At 49.1% G+C, this 22,156-nt stretch overlaps 1 protein-coding gene across 1 annotated transcript; it reads right to left on the bottom strand.

The window, feature by feature from the left end:
- Positions 1–9,137: 9,137 nt before the first annotated feature.
- LOC144124951 (uncharacterized) lies at positions 9,138–12,655 on the bottom strand. Its single transcript, XM_077657957.1, has 5 exons — positions 12,614–12,655; positions 11,510–11,563; positions 10,320–10,450; positions 9,588–9,715; positions 9,138–9,454 (listed from the first exon to the last, which is right to left on the bottom strand). The coding sequence occupies exons 1-5, from the start codon at positions 12,653–12,655 to the stop codon at positions 9,138–9,140; spliced, it is 672 nt and encodes a 223-aa protein (XP_077514083.1).
- Between the last annotated feature and the right edge of the window lie 9,501 nt (positions 12,656–22,156).

Below are 22,156 nucleotides of genomic sequence, written 5' to 3'. Positions count from 1 at the left end.
TTACTTCCAAGAATCAAGAAAGCAACCCCTAACTTACTTCTTTCTCCTTAGGCGAAGCATACTCCAGCCCACAGCAGGCAGCTTGGTGAAACGCACTTTGTTTTGTTGATTAGCAAGTTTGCTTTCGGTAAATATATATGAAAGACTTTAACCTTGTGGCTGCGAACAACCTTCCATCTCAAGACAGCCGTAGGAAAATACCTCGCATATTGTTTTCTAATAAATAATAATAGTAACAGCCTTTATATCCATCAACATGATGGGGGAGGTTGGGGAAAAAAGGTGGACAGCATGACGGGTTCCCGCCCTCCCTCCCCGTGCCCCTTCCCCCGTATAATATACATAATTGTTTCCACAAAGGTAGAGCTCAGCGGACGAAACAACACAACATTCCTAAATTAAGCTCAGTCATAACGAACAGGAGAAATAAAAATAACACGTAATAAAACAAAGTATCATGAAACAAAAGAAACAACGTAGCATCAAAAGTGAGCCCTATTTGTACATGCTGATATAATTGTAGTGCTATTGAAGAACGTCGCATTCACATGGCTCTACACATACACAAAACTACAAATGCATATTTACACGTGGAAAGGGGTACCGCAAAACTGATGTGTAGCCTTTGTCAAAAGCTACAGAGCCAAAGGGTTTGGCTTCTGAGCCGTGTATAAAGGCCTCTAAGCATCCATGGATGTCCAACATTCATTGTGGTCAGGGCAAGGTTTTATGTACCTTCAAGAGATCTGGAATGCTAGTGATGCCAACAAGGCTCAGAAGCGAATTCCTTGGGCTCTAAACTTTGACAAATGCTGTACTCGCATTAAGTGACAGCATGGAAAGGCATGACAAACAGGAACAGCAACATTCTGTTCACCCTAAGAATCATCACCCCACTGGTTTCTTGTCCCTGCATGGGCTAATCATTGTTTTTAATATTTTTGCATCTAGCTCGGACAGCTTCCTGGGAGCACTGTCAGCATTTTGTAATTTTCTATGTTTTTAACAGACTTCCCGTTCTGCCACAGGACACATTTGCTACCATTTATACATATCGTTTAATTATAAAAAATAATGGTCATAATGCATTTGATGAACAATTAAGTTTTCAAGCACAGGTTTCAGAAATTTAATTACTTATTTAATCACAAAGTTACTAGTCCTTAGTCTGATCAATTGCCATGGGAACTTTTCTGGAATTTTTATTCACTTCGTCTTAAAGTGAAGGTGATGAATGCCTTTCTGCCGATCAAACAGAATGCCTGTGTCCTCAGCGCTTTGACCTTAGCCCATGTGTTTTTGCTTTGCTTGTAGTGCGCACGGTCAGGTAATACCAGGTTGACTAATTCATTGTGTTTCAGCATTAGTCATTACTTGTTAGCTAGATTTAAAAGCATGTGTGCATGTGTTTCTGTATTCTAATTTTTCCCATATAAGTTATGAGTGCTGCATTTTATTTGCGACAGGCTCCTTCAGATGGGTGGCTAACATATTTTTCTAGGCACATAAACTTTCTCTAGAGCCTAGGCCTCCATATATTGAGTGTAATGTTTTGTTTTGTGTTGTTTTTATGTGATTGTGTGTTAAACTTAATGTATTTTATAAGTTTTCTAAGGTTACGTTCGTCCTATGTGTTTCTCAAGAACAAACACAAATATTAGAGGTTGGATGCCTGTGATATTTTACAGTGGATTTAGTGGGCTGCTTGAGGATGTCTTTTTAGTATTTCTTTTACTGTAGTTTGTGATCTGAATTTTGAAGTTAGCCACTTGGAATTAGAAACTGGGAATTGTCTGGTGCAATAACATTTTTTTAGCTAATCTTATCTGAGAGCACCAGTTAGCCTGAAGTGTAGCGAAGAAGCTTTGAAGTCAACTCTGCATTGCTTTTTAAGAATTGCTATTGAATCGTTTTGATTACTTTTAGGTGCTGATTTCAAGTTAGTCCCTATCTCCAATACCTGTCCAAGAAATGTGGATTCAAATGTTCTTTATTGTCCTCCTTTTAAAATAATAAAATTGAAATCTACAGGTCTTCGTGTTTTTTTTTTGTTTACTTTACGCAGGCTCTTCAATTTCTTTTCAGTTGAATAAGCTTGACATGTTAAGCAGCCTTTTAATGCTGATGGTGTTAATGTTAATATTTCAGATATGTGTGTAGGTTAGTAACTGACATATGTGATAATCCAGTGCTACTTGTAGCGGTGGTCTGTGTAATTCAGTGTTTTGGAACATCCAATGGAATGAATTTAAGTCGCATGCACAAGTTCAATTCCGAACAGTGTTTTGAGGACGTGTTAGAAACAATATTTTGTAAAGTGTTTAAAACTGCAGTCTCGGGAAAAAATGTCTAACAAACATACACAGCTTCCTTCCGCTTTGAAGGTAAAATCCAAGAACTATTTTTTTGTTAGAAAATAAAACCATGGAGTACAAGCTACATGCCATCTTTTTTTGTAATCCTTACTGCGAATCCTTCTGCTTTTATCGACTTTGAGTACTTATAGACTGAATGAAAATAGTGCTCGAAAAATATTTTCAATGCGCGAGTGGAGCACGGAATTCAAAAATTTTCTTTAAAAATGTCCATTACGGACTGCAAAAATAAGGCACAGTAACGAACGAATTTTAAGGATACAATATACAAATGCATTCTTTTTAAAAGCTTCTAAAGGCAGAGAGATTGCAAACATTATTTGTCGAATGTGGAGCTGCCCGCAAGTGGTTTGTGCACCATGCAGGTTCTCTAACTTCGGGGATTCGGTTTTTGGACCACAGTGAAGAGATGGAATACTTTTACGAGAAGAAGAAAAAATGTGTTGCAGGAGTTTGGAGCGTAGATCTGTTACCACGGTCTTGTTTTCAGTTTCATTGTCTGTCGTCTCCCCAACTCTGCTTTTCTTGCCCATTGCGAACCACCCCGTCAAGATACTTTCGGCTAGCGCCGGAGCCGTGGTTTGTGAATTATTTACAGAAGTGCCGTATACTCAACGGAGTCAGATTAAAGACGTTTCCTTGCCGCCGCCGCTGGTCTCATTTTGTTTCCGCGATGTACGGCAGTACGCTGCGAGGTGACTGCGACGTCGTGTGTATGCATGGCGCCACGATCGTGCAACGCAGGCATCGAGGAGAAGTTGAAGACAGCGGTCCGATGCACTTTGTATCCAGCATTCTTGCCCTGTTCCTATAAGTACTACTTCGTAACGGCATGGACGGAACGGGGCTGGTTATATCTCAACACTGAAGTTCTATTGGGCTTTGTTCATGATTACAAAGCGCATTCGAACCTGATTATTGTGATTAACGGACTAGCACCGTTCCGCCTATATAGTTAGCAGTTCTAGTAGCCCTGTGAGAAGGAGAAAAAATGCATTATAGAAAAACGGGCCGCTGTCATCACCTCCTCCTCCTGGATGCCGGCGTTGCGAAATCTTGGCGCCTGGATAAACACGACACCCCAGCTACCGCTCAGCGTATCGCCGCAGTTGAAATCTCCCATTGCTATCCGGAAGCGCTTCGTATTTTTTGGTGTAAAAACTTACACCAAATATGCTCCCATTGTCAACCGCAAGTGCTTCGTATTTTTTGGTGTAAAAATCTACACCAAATCTGCTCCCTTCGCCAACCGTATGTCCACCGTATTTTTGGGGTTGATATCTAACCAAGTCTAACGGTGTATATCGAACCTCGATTTGGGAGGACGCTAGAGGACAAGCCAAAATCACCCATCTGGGTTGATTTGTGTTTAGTGTGCAGACTTCTTACCTAAGCATAGCCGTTCCTGTCTATGCACAGCGCAAAGGACGAGAACGAAGAGGACGGACACAGTACTCGTTCCTTCCACTGGGTGGAAACACAATACACCAACTAGGCCGCACATCAACTCCTGGTACTGTTTCTGTTCATGCCTTCCTAATCTCCTTAGTTTTTCGCCGCGCCCGTGCGGGTCCCATCCACGTGGCCTGTCCGCTATTATCGCTTACAGTGGCTGTAGAATCTACTTTTTCCTCCATTTCTGTCAACCATTCAGCTTTTCCGCAGTCTCCCCTCCATCGGTTCTTCCAGGGCATTCAATACACATGCCGATAGTGTGCCGTTTTGGAAGTCCAGTCGTGGACATTTCGCATGAAATCCGCGCCTTCCACCTTATCAAACCTCTCCCAATTCACAAACACCTCCCAGTCACTACACCTAACCTACTCTCCTTTAACATATATCGTAGCACAACTTGAGTATTCACCAGAAAAATGATTCGAATAAGTAGAAAATCAAACGCCACTTGCTAAACGTGTTGAAATCAATCCTTTCTGTTACAAACGCCGAGTCCCAAATGGAAAAGGAATAACTGACTTTCGATCACCAAATTTTTAATTTTAATTTCTTGCAGAACTAAATTGCGATTCTTTCAAACTGAAATTTAGACACACGAATATGCCCTGAGAGTCTTAGCAGCCGGTTAACCTGGCCGCATGGCTGGCTTCCGCGTCGCGTCTATATAATGTATACGCTTTTAGCACTCGCCTCTGTAGCCGAGACATCGGAACACGAGCGTGGGAGCAAGGTCCTGGCACAACGGTCGCGATTCCAGCGTATACGACTTTACTCGAGGTTCCTGGAAAGCGACGCCGCCAACGGTAGCCAATGGAACCACGGCTGCGCAACGGTGTTTTTCATCTTGGGCCGCAGTGACGTCACATAAAGCGTTGTTCGTATCAACGGCACTAGCCCAGTGCAGCGGAAATGAATGAAAAGCCATTTACGAGGTGGCTTATCTTTCAGGAAGCGTGCTCAGAATTTTGGTGAAAAGGAAATGGGGCAGTATGTGCCTCATATATGGTTGGACTCCTGCCCCGCGCCGTAAGGGAACGGGTAAAGGAGGGAGTGAAAGAAGAAAGGAAGAAAGAGGTGGCGTTGTGGAGGTCTACGGAGTAATTTTGACCTCATGGGGATGCTTAACGTGTACTGATATCGAACAGCACATGGGCGCCTTAGCTTCTCGCCTCCATGGAAACGCAGCCGCCGCAGTCGGGCTCGAACCCGGGAACTCCGGATCAGTAGCCGAGCGCCCTAACCAATAATAATAATAATTGGTTTTTGGGGGAAAGGAAATGGCGCAGTATCTGTCTCATATATCGTTGGACACCTGAACCGCGCCGTAAGGGAAGGGATAAGAGAGGGAGTGAAAGAAGAAAGGAAGAATTAGGTGCCGTAGTGGAGGGCTCCGGAATAATTTCGACCACCTGGGGATCTTTAACGTGCACTGACATCGCACAGCACACGGGCGCCTTAGCGTTTTTCCAGAGCCACCGCGGCGGGTGGTGGAAAATTAATAATGATTGTTTTTTGTGTGGAATGGAAATATCGCAGTATCTGTCTCATATATCGGCGGACACCTGAAGCGCTCCGTAGGGGAAAATTAGAAAAATGGTTTTTGGGGAAAGAAAATGACGCGGTATCTGACTAATATCTCGGTGGACACCTGAACTGCGCCGTATGGGAAGGGTTGAAGGAGGGAGGGAAAAAGAAAGAGGTGCCGTAGGGGAGGGCTCCTGAAATATTTCGACCACCCGGGGATCTTTAACATGCGCCGACATCGCACAGCTCACGGGCGCCTTTGCGTTTCGCCTCCATCGAAACGCGGCCGCCGCGGTTGTGTTCGAACTGAAATAGTGGTGGTAGTGGTTTTATTAAAAACAATAGTAAAAAGGAAGGAAAAGATTTTTGCTAGCCCCGGCATCTGCCATCGATACTGAAGCACCTGAGCTGGGGCAGCGGAAATAAAGGACAGCAGGCAGAATGGAGAAATGAAATGAAAGAGGTGAGGGTACAGGAATAGAGGACAAGGAGAGAAGTAATATGTACAAACTATTTACACAATAAGTAATGTGTCCAGGTTGTGCGCGTGATTAGTTCATTTTAGAGGAATTAAATCACACACGCGCACAGCAAATAGTCCAGATCAGAAACCGAGTGCTCCAAGCACTGAGCCACCGCGGAGGGTGTGCGCAAAATTATTCAGGACATCAGGAGCAGCAATAACACCCCTGTCACACGGCGCGTGTAATGTCATCCGCAGCGAATGACATTACATTTGAATGGCGTTTTTTTTTTGCTGCTGCAGGGGCACAGTCAATGGGATTCACAGCTAACGACATTCGTCCAGTGAATGAGTTTCCCGAACTCATGCACGGGCGACCTGTGTAATCTCGACGACAGCGACTTGGTGAAAATTTACAAAACTGATTAGTGAAAACATAATATAAACAATAAAAACTTTTACTGTTTGAACTTATAATATATTTGAAATCTTTTTTTGACGGACAGCAGGATGTCTGAAGAAATTTGTCCAACTATATTCTTCCCAGTCACCGACGGTCCCTGTCGGCCATGTTAGTTTGCAACTCGTTCTCGGTTTTGGCAGTGCGGACGAAGCGTGGTTGGCGTGACTGCATTTTCGCGTGCCATCTGCAATGGAAGACCGCTGCACAGCCTCGTCAGCGCAAAATCGCAAGCCGAAGGCGCATTGGACCGATGAGGAAACGCGCGTACTTCTAAAAGTCTGGGAAGATCATATCGGCGAAGCGCAACCTGCAGGTGTACGTCGCCATGGCCGAATGTCTTCGCGCGCAAGGTGTGCAAAAGTCAATCAAAGAAATAAAATCGAAGATCGAAAACCTCGGACACAGGTACCGGTAAGTGAAAACTGATGTCCTACATTACAAGTGCTCAGCTGCTGAAAGACGCGGGTTCCATCCTGGCAGCTGCGGTCGCATTTCAATGGAGACGAAATGGCAGGGCCCGTGTGCTATGCGATGTCAGTGCGCGTTAAAGAACCCTAGGTTGTCGAAATTCCGGAGCCCTCCACCGCGGAGTTTCTTATAGCCTGAGTCGCTTTAGAACATTAAACCCCCTAAACCAAACCATCTACATTACAAGGTGCCGTCGCCGTGTGCGTGCCGTTTTCAGCGGTCGGGACAATGTATGGTACCACGCGCACACGCTTTAAAAGAGGCACTGAAGAACAATCGGCCTTTGCCTCGCCGTTCACACGGCGCTTATTTTAAGTAATATGTGATGCAATCTGTCCGTAGATTCCTTTTGTCACGCTAGCTCATGCGCCGCTACTTTGTAGTGATACATTAACTGCAGCTCGGTATGCAAACGCATCGTTAATGCATTTGTTTTAAATTTTTTATTGCAAGACCCATTAATTTGACTGCTCTCGAAGTACTAGTTCATTTGAGTCTTTTTTTATTTTGGCTTTGTGCGTCCGACGACCACCGTTTTCTTATAATAACTCGGGCAAATTAATTTTATTCGAAACTGCTGGAGTGTCTAAATATGTGAAAAGCTCCATTTGACTAGTTCTTGCGCAAGTAGCATGGATGCAATATATTGCTGGGCAAATATCTCTACCAGACAGCATACCAACAACGGTTAAATGCTTTTCTAGTACCAGTGATGTTGTAGAGTCCGCTCAAGAATATAAATGAAATTGCAGAAATCGCATACCTTTCTTGCAGGAAACAGCCGCAAGACAACTGGTCAAGGTCCCATTACATGGCGCTATTACAAAAAAATTGCCCGGTTTCTTGGTCGCCTGCCCATCAACGATAGGAGCCTGATGGATGAAAGAGTGGATGACGAGAACGTCTCTGTCGAAATGGTAAGTACACGTCTGTAGAATAATGCAGGGCTTCTGCAAACCCAGTAAGAGATAATTCTTAGGTATAGGACACATTGATCTATAGTGTTCGTCTGGTGGAATGGCACATGATAAACATGGCTTGTTTATTGATTCATCACCCTCAGCACCCCTTGTGGCTGTGTAAAACTGTGCACATGAATTCAAATTGGGAATGGTAAGAGCATAAGAGAAATGTCACAGCTACATAATGCTAGGTTAGGATAGAATATTCGATATAGAAATGCGCACACTATGCGTGCTGAGGTGAAGGAATGCATGTAACACGTAGCTCTATTTCACTTCCTTAGTAACATCCAGGAGAGTCATTGCAAGCCACCTTTTCACACACATTTTTTTCTCTTTTTTCAGCTAATAGACATCATGCAGCAGGAGCCACCGTCACCAGCTGATGACGAGTCGTCGATGACTCAGGCTGCAGTCTCGGAGCCACCTTCACCACCACCATATGAATCGAGATGTCAACCGTCAGCCCTGGCCTCACCCTCTTCACCTTTACCGGCAGCACCCAGCGCAGACCACAGATTACAAACAGCACCACCAAACAGCGAAGCCACCGAACACCACCACCAAACACCAGCACCAAACAGCCACCATCAAACACCACCACCAAACAGCCACCAAACAGCGAAGCCAAGCAGGCATGCCACACAAAAGAGCCTCTTACAAGACCTTGTCAACACAAATCGTGAGTTGTGCGCCGACCTCACAAGAAGCCGGAGAGAAGAAATGGAGTTGAGGAGAATGGAGATGGAAATTCTCCAGGAATAAACAGCCACCGAGAAACAGTTGACGAATGCACTCCTCAAATACCTGTAGAAATAAAGTATGTTCATATTCAATTCAATTCCACTTATTTCCCAGAAAATTCTGGCTGGCTGCCTGGACTAAAAGCTGTAGGTATACAGCTTGACGAGGCCCAGGCAGCCGTTACAAGAAACAGGGGCAGACCCAGTTCAAAATCGTTACATGCACAGAAAAAAAGGAACAGATACAGTTGAAAATCTTTACATACACAAAATAAAAAAGCAAACATATAGTCAGGTTACAGTTTTCACAAAAACAGGACAGTCAAAAAGCATAAAATCATCATTATTGAAAATACAGAAGTGCAAAAAACAAATTTGCAAAAACATACAAGGGAACAGCTGTACATGGGTACGAAGAAGTCAGGAATTATTTCTCAAGAAATAATTCATGCAATGCTTTTTTAGTACGGTTATTTATATCTTTATATCTATTTAAAATTATTAGAACGATTAGGGGAAATTATTAGGGGAATCCCCCAAGGTGGAGTATAATTGTAATAAGGAAGTAATTACTCATTGGCATCCACCCAATGCCGTATGGCTGCACTTGGGTGGATGCCAATGAGTAATTACTCCCTACTTAGAAATAAAGTATGTTCTTGAGCTCCTCATGGGTCACTAAATTTACTGGGCCCGCTTCCAGAAATACTCTGCAAGTGGAGCCCTCACATCCTGGCCGTCTCCAGTACATGCGTCACTGTTGTGTGACGGCTGCTGGTACAGTGCATTGAATGTGTGCATATCTTCTACCCACTCCTCGTCCACGTTGTCTCGAAAGGCTTCGCAGATGTTGTGCAAAGTACAGGACGCCTTAGTGGCCTGCTTTGCATTTGACGGTTTACACTCTATTCTCTTCATAATGAATCTGAAGCGTGCCTTCACTCGCACAAATGCATTTTCCACAATTCTCCTCGACGTGGATAGGTTGTAGTTGAAGAGAGCTTGTTTCGAACCGCATGTGGCATTTGAAAATGGCTTCAGCAAATGCGATGTGAGTGGAAAGGCTTAGTCTAACAGAATAATTGGTGCAACAGGTCCCTTCAATGACGGAGACTGGAGGATTGAAGCGGTCACTATCCACAATTCTCTTCAGCTTGGACCGCCCATAAACATGGGCGTCATGACATCTGCCTGGGCTTCCCACGTTCAAATAGAGGAACCGGTACTGGTGATCAACAATCGCCAGCAGTATGGTGCTGTGCCTGCATGTAAGAAGTGTTTATCAGCATGGTGCAGAAACTGTCTAAGTAAATTAAAAAGTTTTGATCAGTTTGTCAACATCAAGTTTAGAAATACTGAGAACAGGAGTGTATATACAGAAATATTTGAATTCACAGCGGTTTCCTCCTAGGCAATGTATTTTACCACCTGAAAAACACAAATTAATGATGCTTCTCCGGTCGACGCTTTCTTTTGTGAGCGGAATGTCTACCTGAAGCAACTAGTATTTCAGTTTGGGTTGGTAGGTTTATCGAAAATGTTTACTGCATTACTTTGAAGGAGAAAAAAGGCACAAACGCTAGGTTTTATCAAGCAAAACAAACAAAAATGAGGATTTGTGTTCTATTTATCACGTGCAGAAAAAAAATGCTCATCTGTCAGTGAAGGAGCTGATGCAGCATTCTGCATTTCAGTATACATACTGCATAAGCTTCTGTAAAACAAATCAACATTTTTTTAAAAGGAAACCTGAATGTCGCGGTATCATATAAACAAGAATTTCTTGGTTAATGCCGTTTTCAGTCATTTACTGTTTTGTCCCTGCACTGCTATTAACAAATTCAAAGGCAATGTAAATGAACGTACCAGCCCTTATAGTTGTAATAGCCTGCAGCATCTTTCTTGGGCGGTGATATGGCGAAGTGGCACCCGTCTAGCGCGCCGATGGCCTGCGGAAAACCAGTGACGGCGTAGCACTCCCGCATGTGCTCGGCCGTCTGCCGTGACAAGTGCAGCCAGGTGCTCTCAAGGTTGTTGACCACTGCTTGACAGAATTCTCTGAATACAGTATTCACCGTGGACCGGCCAATGCCAAAAAGATATGCAATTGTCCTGTCCTCAGCGCTGAAACACAGGCGATACAATCCCACGGCAACGCGTTTCTCCACAGTAATGGGCTTGCGCATGTTCGTGACCTGGCGTTGCAAGACTGACTGCAGCAATTCCACCACGTACCTGAACGTGGCAGGGCTCACGCGGAAGGCCTGCTTAAAATGACATTCACCCAGGTTAGGCAGCGTGTCCTCAAACCAGTTTTCATTTCTTGGAAACGCCCATCTTTCTCGGATAATTCCTGATGAATTAGAGCCCCAAACAGCGGCCGCCGTAAAAGTATTGGCCAGCAGACGCTGTTCCAAATCCCTCGTAGTCTTCGCGGATCACTCGCTTCAGCCGGTTCGGACGTTTCATTTTCAGAATCTTCAGAACAAATAATGCTCGCTTGAACTGCTCGTCATTCGTCACGGTCACAATTTCGCCAACACTTCCACAGCTCGCCATATTGCTGACTACGGGAGGCATCACTAGCGGCTTTCAGCCTGTCTTGCTTTGGATAGTTAAGCGGCTCTGTTATGGACTATTGCTGACCTTTAGCATTCCAATATATTTTTAATAGCCTGTCAATCTTTAGCATTATATTACTAACAATAAACAGAACATGCGTAAGGAAAAAGCATAATTTGTAACGTTTTGTTATCAACCTAGTTTGCCGATGAACATCGCCGTCAATTGCAAATATCGGTGAAATGACATTTCCTATGGCCGTGTAGACAGGAAACGTCAGGTCGCAATGACATTCACTTTGCCTGTCATTTCCTGCGAATGACATTACACGCGCCGTGTGACAGGGGTAGAAAAGGCCTTGGTACCGCTCCGGTCGCTCATGATACCGTGCGCGCATAAGAGGCGTAAGGTGGCCAGCCCTCTAGGAGATTTCAAGTTTCGCTGCCGTGTCTATCAGGTCATCTGACACGCGACGGCGCAACGCGAGATCTTACCCGGAGCAATTCCAGCGCCAATTCGTCTTCGATGCGCATCACGTGTTGCTGCCACTGTCGACCAGAGTAGAGCACAAAGCATGTGACACACTCGCATTTGAACGTGAGCATTCCAGCAGGCGCACATCTAGACGACACGCCGACTGGTTCCAGCTCCAGGGAGAGACAGAACAAGCAGTGCCGGTCGATGGTCTGAAATTTGGTACACCGGCGTCGACGACAAAGCGACGACGTTCGTCCGCGACACTACGCACAAAGAGCAGCCCAGACTGCTGGCCTATCCACCGCGCCGCAATGGCAAAGAAAATTGCGGGCCGTTTGCGGAGATTGTGTGCATCCACCTTCGAGCTAGAGCCTCGCAAATGTCCAAATACCGAAAATGTGAAGTCGCCTTGGATCATTACGTAGCGAGCTTATTTGCGCTCGGATATGCAATATTATTTCAAAACAATTGGCAGTGTCATTGCTCGGCTATGCCAGGACATTCCTAGCGAAAGGTACGTTTCTCTGGCTGAGCTTGTTGTGGTCGCTGTATTTTTAGCAGTGACAGACATACAGCCTCCAACTCGGCGGCTATGCGCCGTTTATTACGCTCGGGATTCTGGCATCTCCGTTTGGCAAGCACCCCGCCGCGGTGCCTCAGTGGTTAGGGCGCTCGACTACTGATCCGGAGTTCCCGGGTTCGAACCCGACCGCGGCGGCTGCGCTTTTATGGAGCAAAAACGATAAGGCGCCCGTGTGCTGTGCGATGTCAGTGCACGTTAAAGATCCCCAGGTGGTCGAAATTATTCCGGAGCCCTCCACTACGGCACCTCCTTCTTCCTTTCTTCTATCACTCCCTTCCTTATCCCTTCCCTTACGGCGCGGTTCAAGTGTCCAACGATATATGAGACAGATACTGCGCCATTTCCTTTCCCCCAAAACCAATTATTATTATTATTTGGCAAGCCGCTCCTCTTTCTGTTCGGGCGTCTCCGCTGCTCTCTTCGCCTTCTTACGCTCGTTCTCTTTTAGTTGAGTAGACAAGTGCCAGGCGAGAACTTCAGGATTGGAAGAGTTAATATTCTCTTGTCTATACCATCGTTTAGCAGCGGCTGGACTCACCTTGTCTGCATCCGTGTCAAAGGTTGTCATAGAGCCCCCCATGACATATCCGCCTTTTATACGCAATGCTGCGCATGCGACGCGCGGCTCCGGTGATAGGGCGGTGTGTTGCAAGGCGGCCATAGAGAACCATACTTGCGTATGTATATTTATTTCTTTATGAGGCGCCGACGAAGAGCGTGGCGCACCTGTGTGGTCTCTCTGGTTGCCATGGCATCGGCGCATGCGCAAAACTGCTCATCCGCGTCACGTCACGCGCGGCCTCGGCGACGGCGAAACGCACGCCGCAACTGCTGCTCCTCTCTGGTTGCCATGGTAACAGCACATGCGCACAACTTTCCTCTCCAGGCTACCGCGAAATACTCGACTGGTAGCCCGTGTAGCTCTCGCTAGAAAACTGTAACTCGATCACTTCCAAATGAGAACGCACGAAGGAGAAAATGTCACGTTATCGAACAGAGCAGCAAGGATTGATTTCAAAAAACATTAAATCTCGTTGACGTCGCAAACCAGCGGTGAAGAAAGGTTGCCTTGACGAAGGTGAAAATGCAATGTTCTCAAGCAACGCTGCAAGGTTTGATTTCAAAAACATTACTAGTCATTTAAGTTGGAAGTGGCGCCTCGTCATTTGTTTTCAATCTTTCTCCTATCTTTACGCCATAAATATTTCAGAATGAACAAATTCATTTAAGACATTGAGCAGCGTACGGGATCGACGTACCGCTGATGAAATCCACCCCACGATTTTCCAGCTGCAGCGATCATTGCGCTGAACCACCAAACATGCTCGCACTATTTCGGCCAAGGAGTTAAAATTACCATCTGGATTTGGTTCTTCAACCTTTCTCTCTAAGCCGTTAGATATTCCTTGCCATGCCACATAAAAGTGATATTCAAAAAGGCAATCAATACGGACAAGGCTGGATAGGAGAACTGACTGAGCCGAAATAAGCATGCAGCCAGCCCGCCTGTCAAAGCAGGAGAATTTCGGAAATAACCGAAAGGCGGGGTTACCCTCATTTATTCTCAAGCAAACAACTTCAGCTGGAGCTGCAGCGGGCGCTGCGATGTCTGGCAACCAACATTGTACGAGTAGTACGAGCTGTACGAACATAGCGTTGGGGCGTTGGTTGCGTTGGCCTACTATGTGGCAACCAAAGAGGAGCAGCAGTTGCGGCGTGCGTTTCGCCGTCGTCGAGGGCGCGCGTGGCGTGACGCGGATGAGCAGTTTTGCGCATGCGCCGATACCATGGCAACCAGAGAGACCACACGGGTGCGCCACGCTCTTCGTCGCCGCCTCATAGAGAAATATGCATACGAAAGTATGGTTCTCTATGGCCGCCTTTCCACACGCCGCCCTATCACCGGAACCGCGCGTCCCATGCGCAGCATTGCATATAAAAGGCGGAGATGTAATGAGGAGCTCTATGACAACCTTTGACACACATGCAGAGAAGGTCAGTCCAGCCGCTGCTAAATGATGGGATAGAGAAGAGAATATTAACTCATCCAACCCTGAAGTTCTCACCTGGCACTTGGCTACTCAACAAAAAAAAAAACGAAAGAAGGCGAAGAGAGCAGCGGAGACGCCCGAACAGAAAGAGGAACGGATTGCCAAACGGAGATGCCAAAATTCCGAGCGTAATAAACGGCGCATAGCCGCCGAGATGGAGCCTATATGTCTGTCACTGCTATACATAAAGCGACCACAACAAGCTCAGCCAGAGAAACGCACCTCACGCTACCTATATCCGGCATAGCCGAGCTATGACACTGCCAATTGTTTTGAAATAATTTTTCATATCCGCGCGCAAATAAGGTCGCTACGTAATGATCCAGGGCGTATTCACAATTTCGATATTTGGACATTTGTGAGGCTCTAGCTCGACGGTGAATGCTCACAATCTCCGCGAACGGCCCGCAGTTTTGTTTGCCATTGCAGCGCGGTGGATAGGCCAGCAGGCTGGGCGGCTCTTTGTGCGTAGTGTCGAGGACGAACGTCGTCGCTTTGCCGTCGACGGCGGTGTACTTAATTTCAGATCATCGACCGGCACTGCTTGTTCTGTCTCTCCCTGAAGCTGGAACCAGTCGGCCGTGGCGTTTAGATGTGCACCTGCTGGAAGGCTCACGTTCAAATGCGAGTGTGTCACAAGCTTTGAGCGCTACACTGGTCGACAGTGGCAGCAACACGTGATGCGCACCGAAGACGTAGTGGCGCTGGCATTGCTCCGGGGAAGATCCCGCGTTGCGCCGTCGCGTGTCAGATGACCTGGTAGACACGGCAGCGAAACTTGAAATCTCCTAGTGGGCTGGCCACCATACGCCTCTTATGCGCGCACGATATCATGAGCGGCCGGAGCGGTACCAAGGCCTTATTGTTGCTTCGTCCCTGTCTGCCGCAGCTTGGTGATGTAGGCGCGGCCCTTGTCCACATCCCGAAATGTAGAGGTTCACAAGACCAAGCTATGTACACAGCTCAAGACCAGGTGGTCAAACACCCAATGTGTTGTCGCAGGCACATTTATGGCGCATTTCGACACTATGCCGCAAACAGCCATCGCAGTAGATGAGGCGGCTGCTGTAGCACATTCCTTATTGACCACGTTGCCGCAAAGCCCCTGAGGTACATAACGCTCATTGCGCGCCTCCGACTTAGGAGCAGCTGAAGGCTGCTCCATATGTAATGAAACGGGGATGAGCGCCTGGCCCGGATGGTTGCCGATGGAATGTTACCTGGTGTTCTGGAAAATCTGGGTCCATCTTTAACATCTGTTCTGCGCCGGTGTTTCGAGAGCTGTGATTTTCTCGGCAGTTTCTGGAGCGGACGAATTATTCTTATAGCTAAACGCGATTCAGGGTCACTTCGACCGGAAGACTAGAGGCAAGTAACGCTCTTCAAAGCTTGTGCAGCTATAATATAGTCCGGCGCTTGAGGGGTGTGATGGAGGGGTGTGATGAGGGGTGTTATGGCGATTGGTAACCATAAAGCTTGGTCAGTTCCGGCGTGGGAGATTCACAGGCTGTTATTCGTCACTCGCGATATTAGCTCGAGCACTCAAAGGCGCTCGGCGAGAGGTCTCTGTTTTTTTAGATCAGAAAAAGGCGTTTGACCGCATCGAGCATGGTTACATTTTTGGAGCACTCAGGGCTTTCAGATTCATCGTAAGGCATACGAGGGTATCCACCGCACTCTCACTATGGATGACTGAGAGAGTTCCCCCTTCCCCGTCACAGGTAAGGTTCAGCAGGGTTGTCTCCTGTCGCCAATCCTATTTGCGCTGACCACCGAGCCTTATCTCAGGACCATTATACGACATCCTGGCTTTCATGCCTTCCACACGCAGTTAATGTTACGGCTTTTGCTGAAGCTCCAACCTACTAAATAGATTGCGTCGCATTAGTGGGGATCAGTGGGTGAAATAATGGGGTTTAGTGGTGCAATTACCGTAATTCTATGAGATACTCCGGCAAAAGGCGCACCGACGTTTTAACAGATGACTCATGCGTAGTATAGAGGGACAAACCCACCAGAAATATATATATATATAATTGGTTTTTGGGGAAAGGAAATGGCGCAGTATCTGTCTCATATATCGTTGGACACCTGAACCGCGCCGTAAGGGAAGGGACAAAGGAGGGAGTGAAAGAAGAAAGGAAGAAGGAGGTGCCGTAGTGGAGTGCTCCGGAATAATTTCGACCACCTGGGGATCTTTAACGTGCACTGACATCGCACAGCACACGGGCGCCTTAGCGTTTTTCCTCCATAAAAACGCAGCCGCCGCGGTCGGGTTCGAACCCGGGAACTCCGGATCAGTAGTCGAGCGCCCTAACCACTGAGCCACCGCGGCGGGTCACCAGAAAAATGAAAACTGGTTTTCAGGAAAGAAAATGACGCAGTAACTCCTCACATATGTCGGTGGACACCCGAGCCGTGCCGTAAGGTAAGGGATAAATGATGGACTGAATGAAGTAAGCAAAGGGGGGAGAGAGAGAGAGAGAGAAACAACTTTATTGCCATAGATTGGCGGGATTTAGGGCAGGTGGGCTTGGTGTGGCCCCCAGGTGGGGGCGACTTCCTGGGCCCACGAAATGAGTGCCAGTTGGATGCTCTTGTCTGGCCTTTTGAGGAGTTCGTTCCATCCATCTTCGGAGGGAGCTGGCAGTAAGGTTCGAGGGGGCGGATTTCCCGCGCAACCCCAGAGGATGTGAGCCTGGGTGGCGATTTTTCCCTGGTAACAATTTTGGCAGACGGGGTCGTATTCCCCGTCTGTGATGAGTGAAAGTCTAGAATGGCTAAGGATAGAGTGTGTCTGCAACCTGCGGAGCAAGGTGGCTTGCGCTCGGTTTAAGTCGGGGTGTGGAGGCGGGAACTGGCGTCTCATCTCTCTGTAGAGGTTGGTAATTTCGGCAAAGCTCTGGGGAGCTTCGGCAAGAGCGTCTGGGTCCGTGGGGCCGGCAGCCCGGTTGGTTAGTCCTCGGGCTAGTCGGTCGACCCCTTCGTTTCCAGAGTTTCCCGCGTGGGCGGGTACCCAGACCAGGTTGATCTTATGGTCGGGAGTGCAGCCGCGAAGGATGCGTGCAGCGGGGTGGCAGATAAAACCTGCCGAGTAATTTTGTATTGCTCTTTTGGAGTCGCTGAGGACTGTGCGCGTACGTGGGTCAGCGATGGCCAGCGCGATGGCGGTTTCTTCTGCCGCTGTCGGAGAGTGAGCTACTACTGTGGCGGCGGTGACGAGAGTAGACTGTGGCGTGGCTGCACAAGCCACGTATATGTTTGCACTTTGCCGTGCAGCATCTACGTATATTGCGTGTTCGTCGGCAAGGTATGTGGCATCTAGTGCTTGGGCTTTCAGCTGACGGCGCGTATCATGGCGGCCAGGTAGCATGTTTTTGGAGATTGGTTTTATAACTAGGCGGCTATAGACCCCTATCGGAATGGGCGTCGTGGGGTGGACGTCGCCTATGGGGTTGATGTTGAGACGATCAAGTATGAGCCGCCCGTGTTTAGTGCGGGAGAGGCGGTGGATTTGGGCGGTCTTGTGTGCCTCTATGAGTTCTGTGAGCGTGTTGTAGATGCCGAGTTGGAGGAGGTGCTGTGTGCTGGCGTACTGAGGTAGCCCCAGTGCCGCTTTGTAAGCTGAACGTATAATGCTGTTCACAGCTTCCTCGTCCTTCCGGCGGAGGTGATAGTAGGGGTAGGAGTAGACTATCCTGCTAATGAGGAAAGCTTGCGTGAGCCGACAGAGGTCATCCTCCTTCATACCTCTGCGGCGGGTGCTGATGCGGCGGATAAGGCCGTTGATCTGGTTGGCTGTGGTGCGGAGGCGCTGAATGGCCTCCGAGTTTTGCGTGTTGTTCTGTATTAACATACCCAGAACGCGAATAGTGCGGACCGGAGGTATGGGATGTGTGTCGACTTGAAGCACAATAGGTTCTTGCGGGTCGGGGACAGGCAGGCGAGCTCGTCTGTCCCTGATGACTAGTAATTCGGACTTCGTGGAGGAGCATGTGAGCCCGTTCGCCTGTACAAAGGAGTGTACTTTATCGATTGCTGTTTGGAGGGAGTTTCGGATTTCCCCGTCAGAGCCAGAGTTGGTCCACAGGGTAATGTCGTCGGCATATATTGAGTGTTTAATGTGAGGTATCTTTTCCAGGAGCAGAGGGAGGCCTCTCATTGTAGTGTTGAAAAGGAACGGAGATAGGACTGCTCCTTGTGGTGTTCCTCGGGTGCCTAGTGTGATCTTCTCACTGTGGAGGTCTGCAATATGAAGTTCTGCTGTACGGTTATGAAGAAAGTCGGCGATGTAGTTGTAAGTGCGAGTGCCTACATTCATTTGTGAGAGGTTTGCCAGGATGGAAGCATGTGACACGTTGTCGAAAGCCTTGCTGACATCTAGGCTTAGGATGGTTCGTGTAGCTCGGATGGGTCTCGGATCGAGGATGTCGTGTTGGATTTGCCACATAATGTCTTGAGTGGAGAGGCCGGTTCTGAAGCCGATCATAGTGGGGGGGAAAAGGTCCTCTTGGTCTACGTGAGTGTGGAGTCTATTGAGTATGACGTGTTCCATGACCTTTCCCAGGTAGGACGTGAGCGAGATGGGCCGAAGGTTGCCCAGCTCGAGTCGTTTGCCTGGCTTAGGTATGAAAATCACTTTGGCATGCTTCCAAGTGTCTGGAAGGCGACCCTCACGCCAATGTTGGTTGAAGAGGTCCGTGAGTGCTTCGACGGACTGATCTTCGAGGTTACGAAGCATCTTGTTGGTTATGTGGTCGTCGCCAGCGGCCGCGGTGGTTTTAATCTGGTTGAGGGCGGCGCGGACTTCTCCTGCCGTGATGTCGGCGTCCATGTTGGTGTTCTGAGCACCCGTGTATCCTGAAGGGATGGGAATTTCAGTGGAAGTATTGATGTATTTGTCTTTCAGGGTAGCGAGGAGTTCCTCATTTGTTCCCTGAAAAGCGTGTATGACACGGGTGAGGTTCTTGTGAGATGTGGATTTGGTGTGAGTTGGGTCCAGTAAATGTCTGAGCAAGAACCACGAGTTTTTGCATCCTAACTGGCCGTTAAGACGGTCGCAGGTTTGATGCCATTGCTCCTGACTCAGTTTGACGGAGTAAGCTTCGATCTCTCGCTCGAGGCGAACGAGACGGAGCTTGAGGGGTCGATTGTGCTTTTGGCGGAGCCAGCGAGCCCTAAGACTGCGCTGGGCCTCCCACATGTGTATTAGTTTGGCGTCGGGAGAGGGGCCATCCTCGTTCTGTGTAGTCGTGGAGGTGGCATTGGCGGTGTCTTCGAGAAGTGCGTTTGCCCATGCGTCCAGGTCGTCTATGGGGGCCGAAGTGCGTTTGGAGCGCACGTATCGGAAGGCGTCCCAGTTAGTGTGCCTGATTGTTCAGTTGGGGGCTTTGCTGTGTGTAGCCGTGAAGGTTGTGCTGAGAACATAATGGTCGCTACCTATGTTCATGCCGAGGTTTTCCCAGCGTGCGTCTGGGATGTTGCGGGCGAAAGTGAGATCGGGGCAGCTGTCCTGTGTGACACTGTTTCCAATGCGAGTAGGCCTGTCGGGGTCTAGGAGTAGTGTCAGGCCCAGTGTTTGGGCTGTCTCCCACACTTTGGCTCCCTTACGACCGCATGCTTTGCGGGGGTAGCCCCACTCGCTATGCGGCGCGTTGAAGTCACCTAAGATGAGTAGCATCCCTGTTTGTGCAGTCGCGCAGGCCTTACGAACGAGGGTTGCCACTCGTGTGCTTTTGTCGCTAGGGGGGCTGTAGACGTTAAGGATGTGGAGCGGGGCTTGTGAGCGACTGTTCGGTAGGACCTGTACGAAAGTGTGCGGAACCTCGGGGTAACTAAGGTCTATATGATTAGCTGCTAAATTTTGGTGGACCAGGATGGCGGTGTTGGGCCGTTGGTCTGGTGTCGTTTGTTGGTTATATGCGGCGTAGCTGGTAAGTTTCGTGTCCATGTATGTTTCCTGAAGTGCGATGATGTGGGGGGTGTGCGGCTGGGCCTGCAGGGTGTGCTCCAAGGCTCGCCGCTTCGCCTTGAAGCCCCTGCAGTTCCATTGCCAAACTGTGAAGGGGGAGCTAGCCATCGCGTTTCCCGTAGGGTTCGGGGCGCTGTGATAGCGCGACGGGTGATTTAAGAATGCCGCCTGCACGTGAGCGCGCGGTTGCACTCTCCGATGTGGCGACAATAATGGGTGCTGGGTAGTTAGGAGGGGTTGGCGACTGCAAGGGGGTTGCTGATGTCGGGGGATTCGTGAGGGTATCGAGCCTGGCATGAAGGGTTTGGATGTTGGCTGCCATTGTGGCGCAGCTTTCTACTAGACGGTCAATGGTGGGGGCGAGTCGAAGGAGGGCGCCCTCGAATTGGGCCATTCGCGCATCAGCTGCCTCGAATTTGGCATCTATGTCTGCTTGGGAGGAGGGGAGAGGTGCTTTACGCTTCGTGCGCTTAGGCTGCTCAGTGTCCATGCGTGGATCACCTACAGGGTCGGATGTGGGAGCGTGAGCCACCTGCTGTGGTTGCAATTTGGGGTTTGCCTGTGCTGATTCTAGGCTATGAATTTTAGCGTTTGCTTTGGCCAATTGTAGCTGTAGTTCCTTGACCATATCTGCCAGCTCCCTTACCTGTGAATCTGGTGGAGAAGCGGTGACTTGTGCAGGAGTCTTCCATCCAACTTGTTTGGCTGCTTTGGTCCCCGGCCGGGCTTGAGAGCTGGCCCGAGAGCTGGGTGAGGCGGATGTGGAACGGCTGCGAGTGCGGCTGGAAGGGCTGTCGCTGCCGTCGCTGCCAAGCGGGGGGAAGGAGCCGTCCCACAGTAGGTTGTCGTCGCCGCGTTTGCGGTCTCGGGACCGGGACTGGCGTCCGGGGTTTGCCAAGTTGGAGCCGGTATCGGTGTCAGTGACCGACGGGGAAGACTTGGGCCGAGTGGAGGACGTGAACCGGTATTTGCAGCTTCTGCTGCCTGTAGGGTGGGCACCTTTGCAGACGATGCATGAGGCTTGGCACGTGGGCGGTTGGCCAGCTGGAGGAGGGTCATGGGCTGCGCCACAGCGTCGGCAGGTCGGTTGTCGCGGGTGGGGGCACACATCCGCCCTGTGGCCTAGCTTCCGGCAGTTGAAGCATGCCTCCGGACGGCGTTTGTAGGGGTACACCTCAAAAATGAAGCCGAGATACCTCACGTAGCGGGGTAGCTTGGCATTGGCGATAGTCACCACGAAATGTCGTGTGCGGCCCATGCGGCGTGCGGCGACTACGGGGAGATCAGGGTTTCGAGCTTGGAGCTCAGCGAGGATCTCAGAGTCGGTCTCGTGACTGTAGGCTCTGTATATGATTCCTCGAACGGAGTCATCGGGGGCTGGGGCCTACGTGGCTACCCGGATGGCATTGGAGTCAATGGTTAACGTTTGTATTTTAGCATACAGGAACGCCCGTTCTTTTTCCGGTGTGCTGATGGTAACAGTGTTGTTTGTGGGGTGGATGCGGACTTGGCCGGCGGTGATTGCAAGGCGGCCGTCGATCTTGGCGGCGTTGTAGATGGCCATCGCCAATTTGGCCGGGCCGACTGCGTTGAGGTCGACGGTACCTTGCGGTCGGAAGACGATTTTGTAGTCCTCTGTAGGCAGGCGAGGAAGTGGTCGTTTTTTAGTCGGCGGTGGTGGACGGCCGCGGGGTCGTTGGTCTGACAGGACAGTGGTGGCTGCAGGCGTTTGGGTGTTGGCCGGCGGCGTTGCCGGTGGTGGCGGGCGTCTGTAGCGGCGTTGCATTTCGAGCGCCGTCCAAGTGCCATCGGCCAGCTCCGCGGCGGTAACATCCGTGCCGGTGACTGTGTACTGCATCTTTAAATGCAGGGAAACGCCGTCGAGGCGAAGCGGGCGTCGCCGCCGCAGGTGGGAGCAGAGCACGCACTAGGCGTGCTGAGCCGTTAGGCCTAGCTCCCGCGGGCGGGCGTGGCCGCAAATCGGCCGTAAAGTTGAAGACACTCGCCTGAAAGTAGTTAAAAGTCCCACAGGTGACGCCGGATGGGTGGCGGGCCGTCC

This window comes from Amblyomma americanum, chromosome 1, assembly GCF_052857255.1.
Source record: "Amblyomma americanum isolate KBUSLIRL-KWMA chromosome 1, ASM5285725v1, whole genome shotgun sequence".
NCBI classification, from domain to species: Eukaryota; Metazoa; Arthropoda; class Arachnida; order Ixodida; family Ixodidae; genus Amblyomma; species Amblyomma americanum.
This window is presented reverse-complemented; position numbering and strand designations above follow the sequence as displayed.

What these genes read in the sequence shown, in the direction of transcription:
- LOC144124951 (XM_077657957.1), bottom strand. Translation starts at nt 12,655, where the DNA reads ATGGGGGGCTCTATGACAACCTTTGACACGGATGCAGACAAG. An exon ending in TTGACACGGATGCAGACAAG is followed by an intron (nt 11,564 to 12,613) that starts GTGAGTCCAGCC and finishes TCTGGTCGACAG; the next exon opens with TGGCAGCAACACGTGATGCG. An exon ending in TATTACAACTATAAGGGCTG is followed by an intron (nt 9,716 to 10,319) that starts GTACGTTCATTT and finishes TCTTACATGCAG; the next exon opens with GCACAGCACCATACTGCTGG.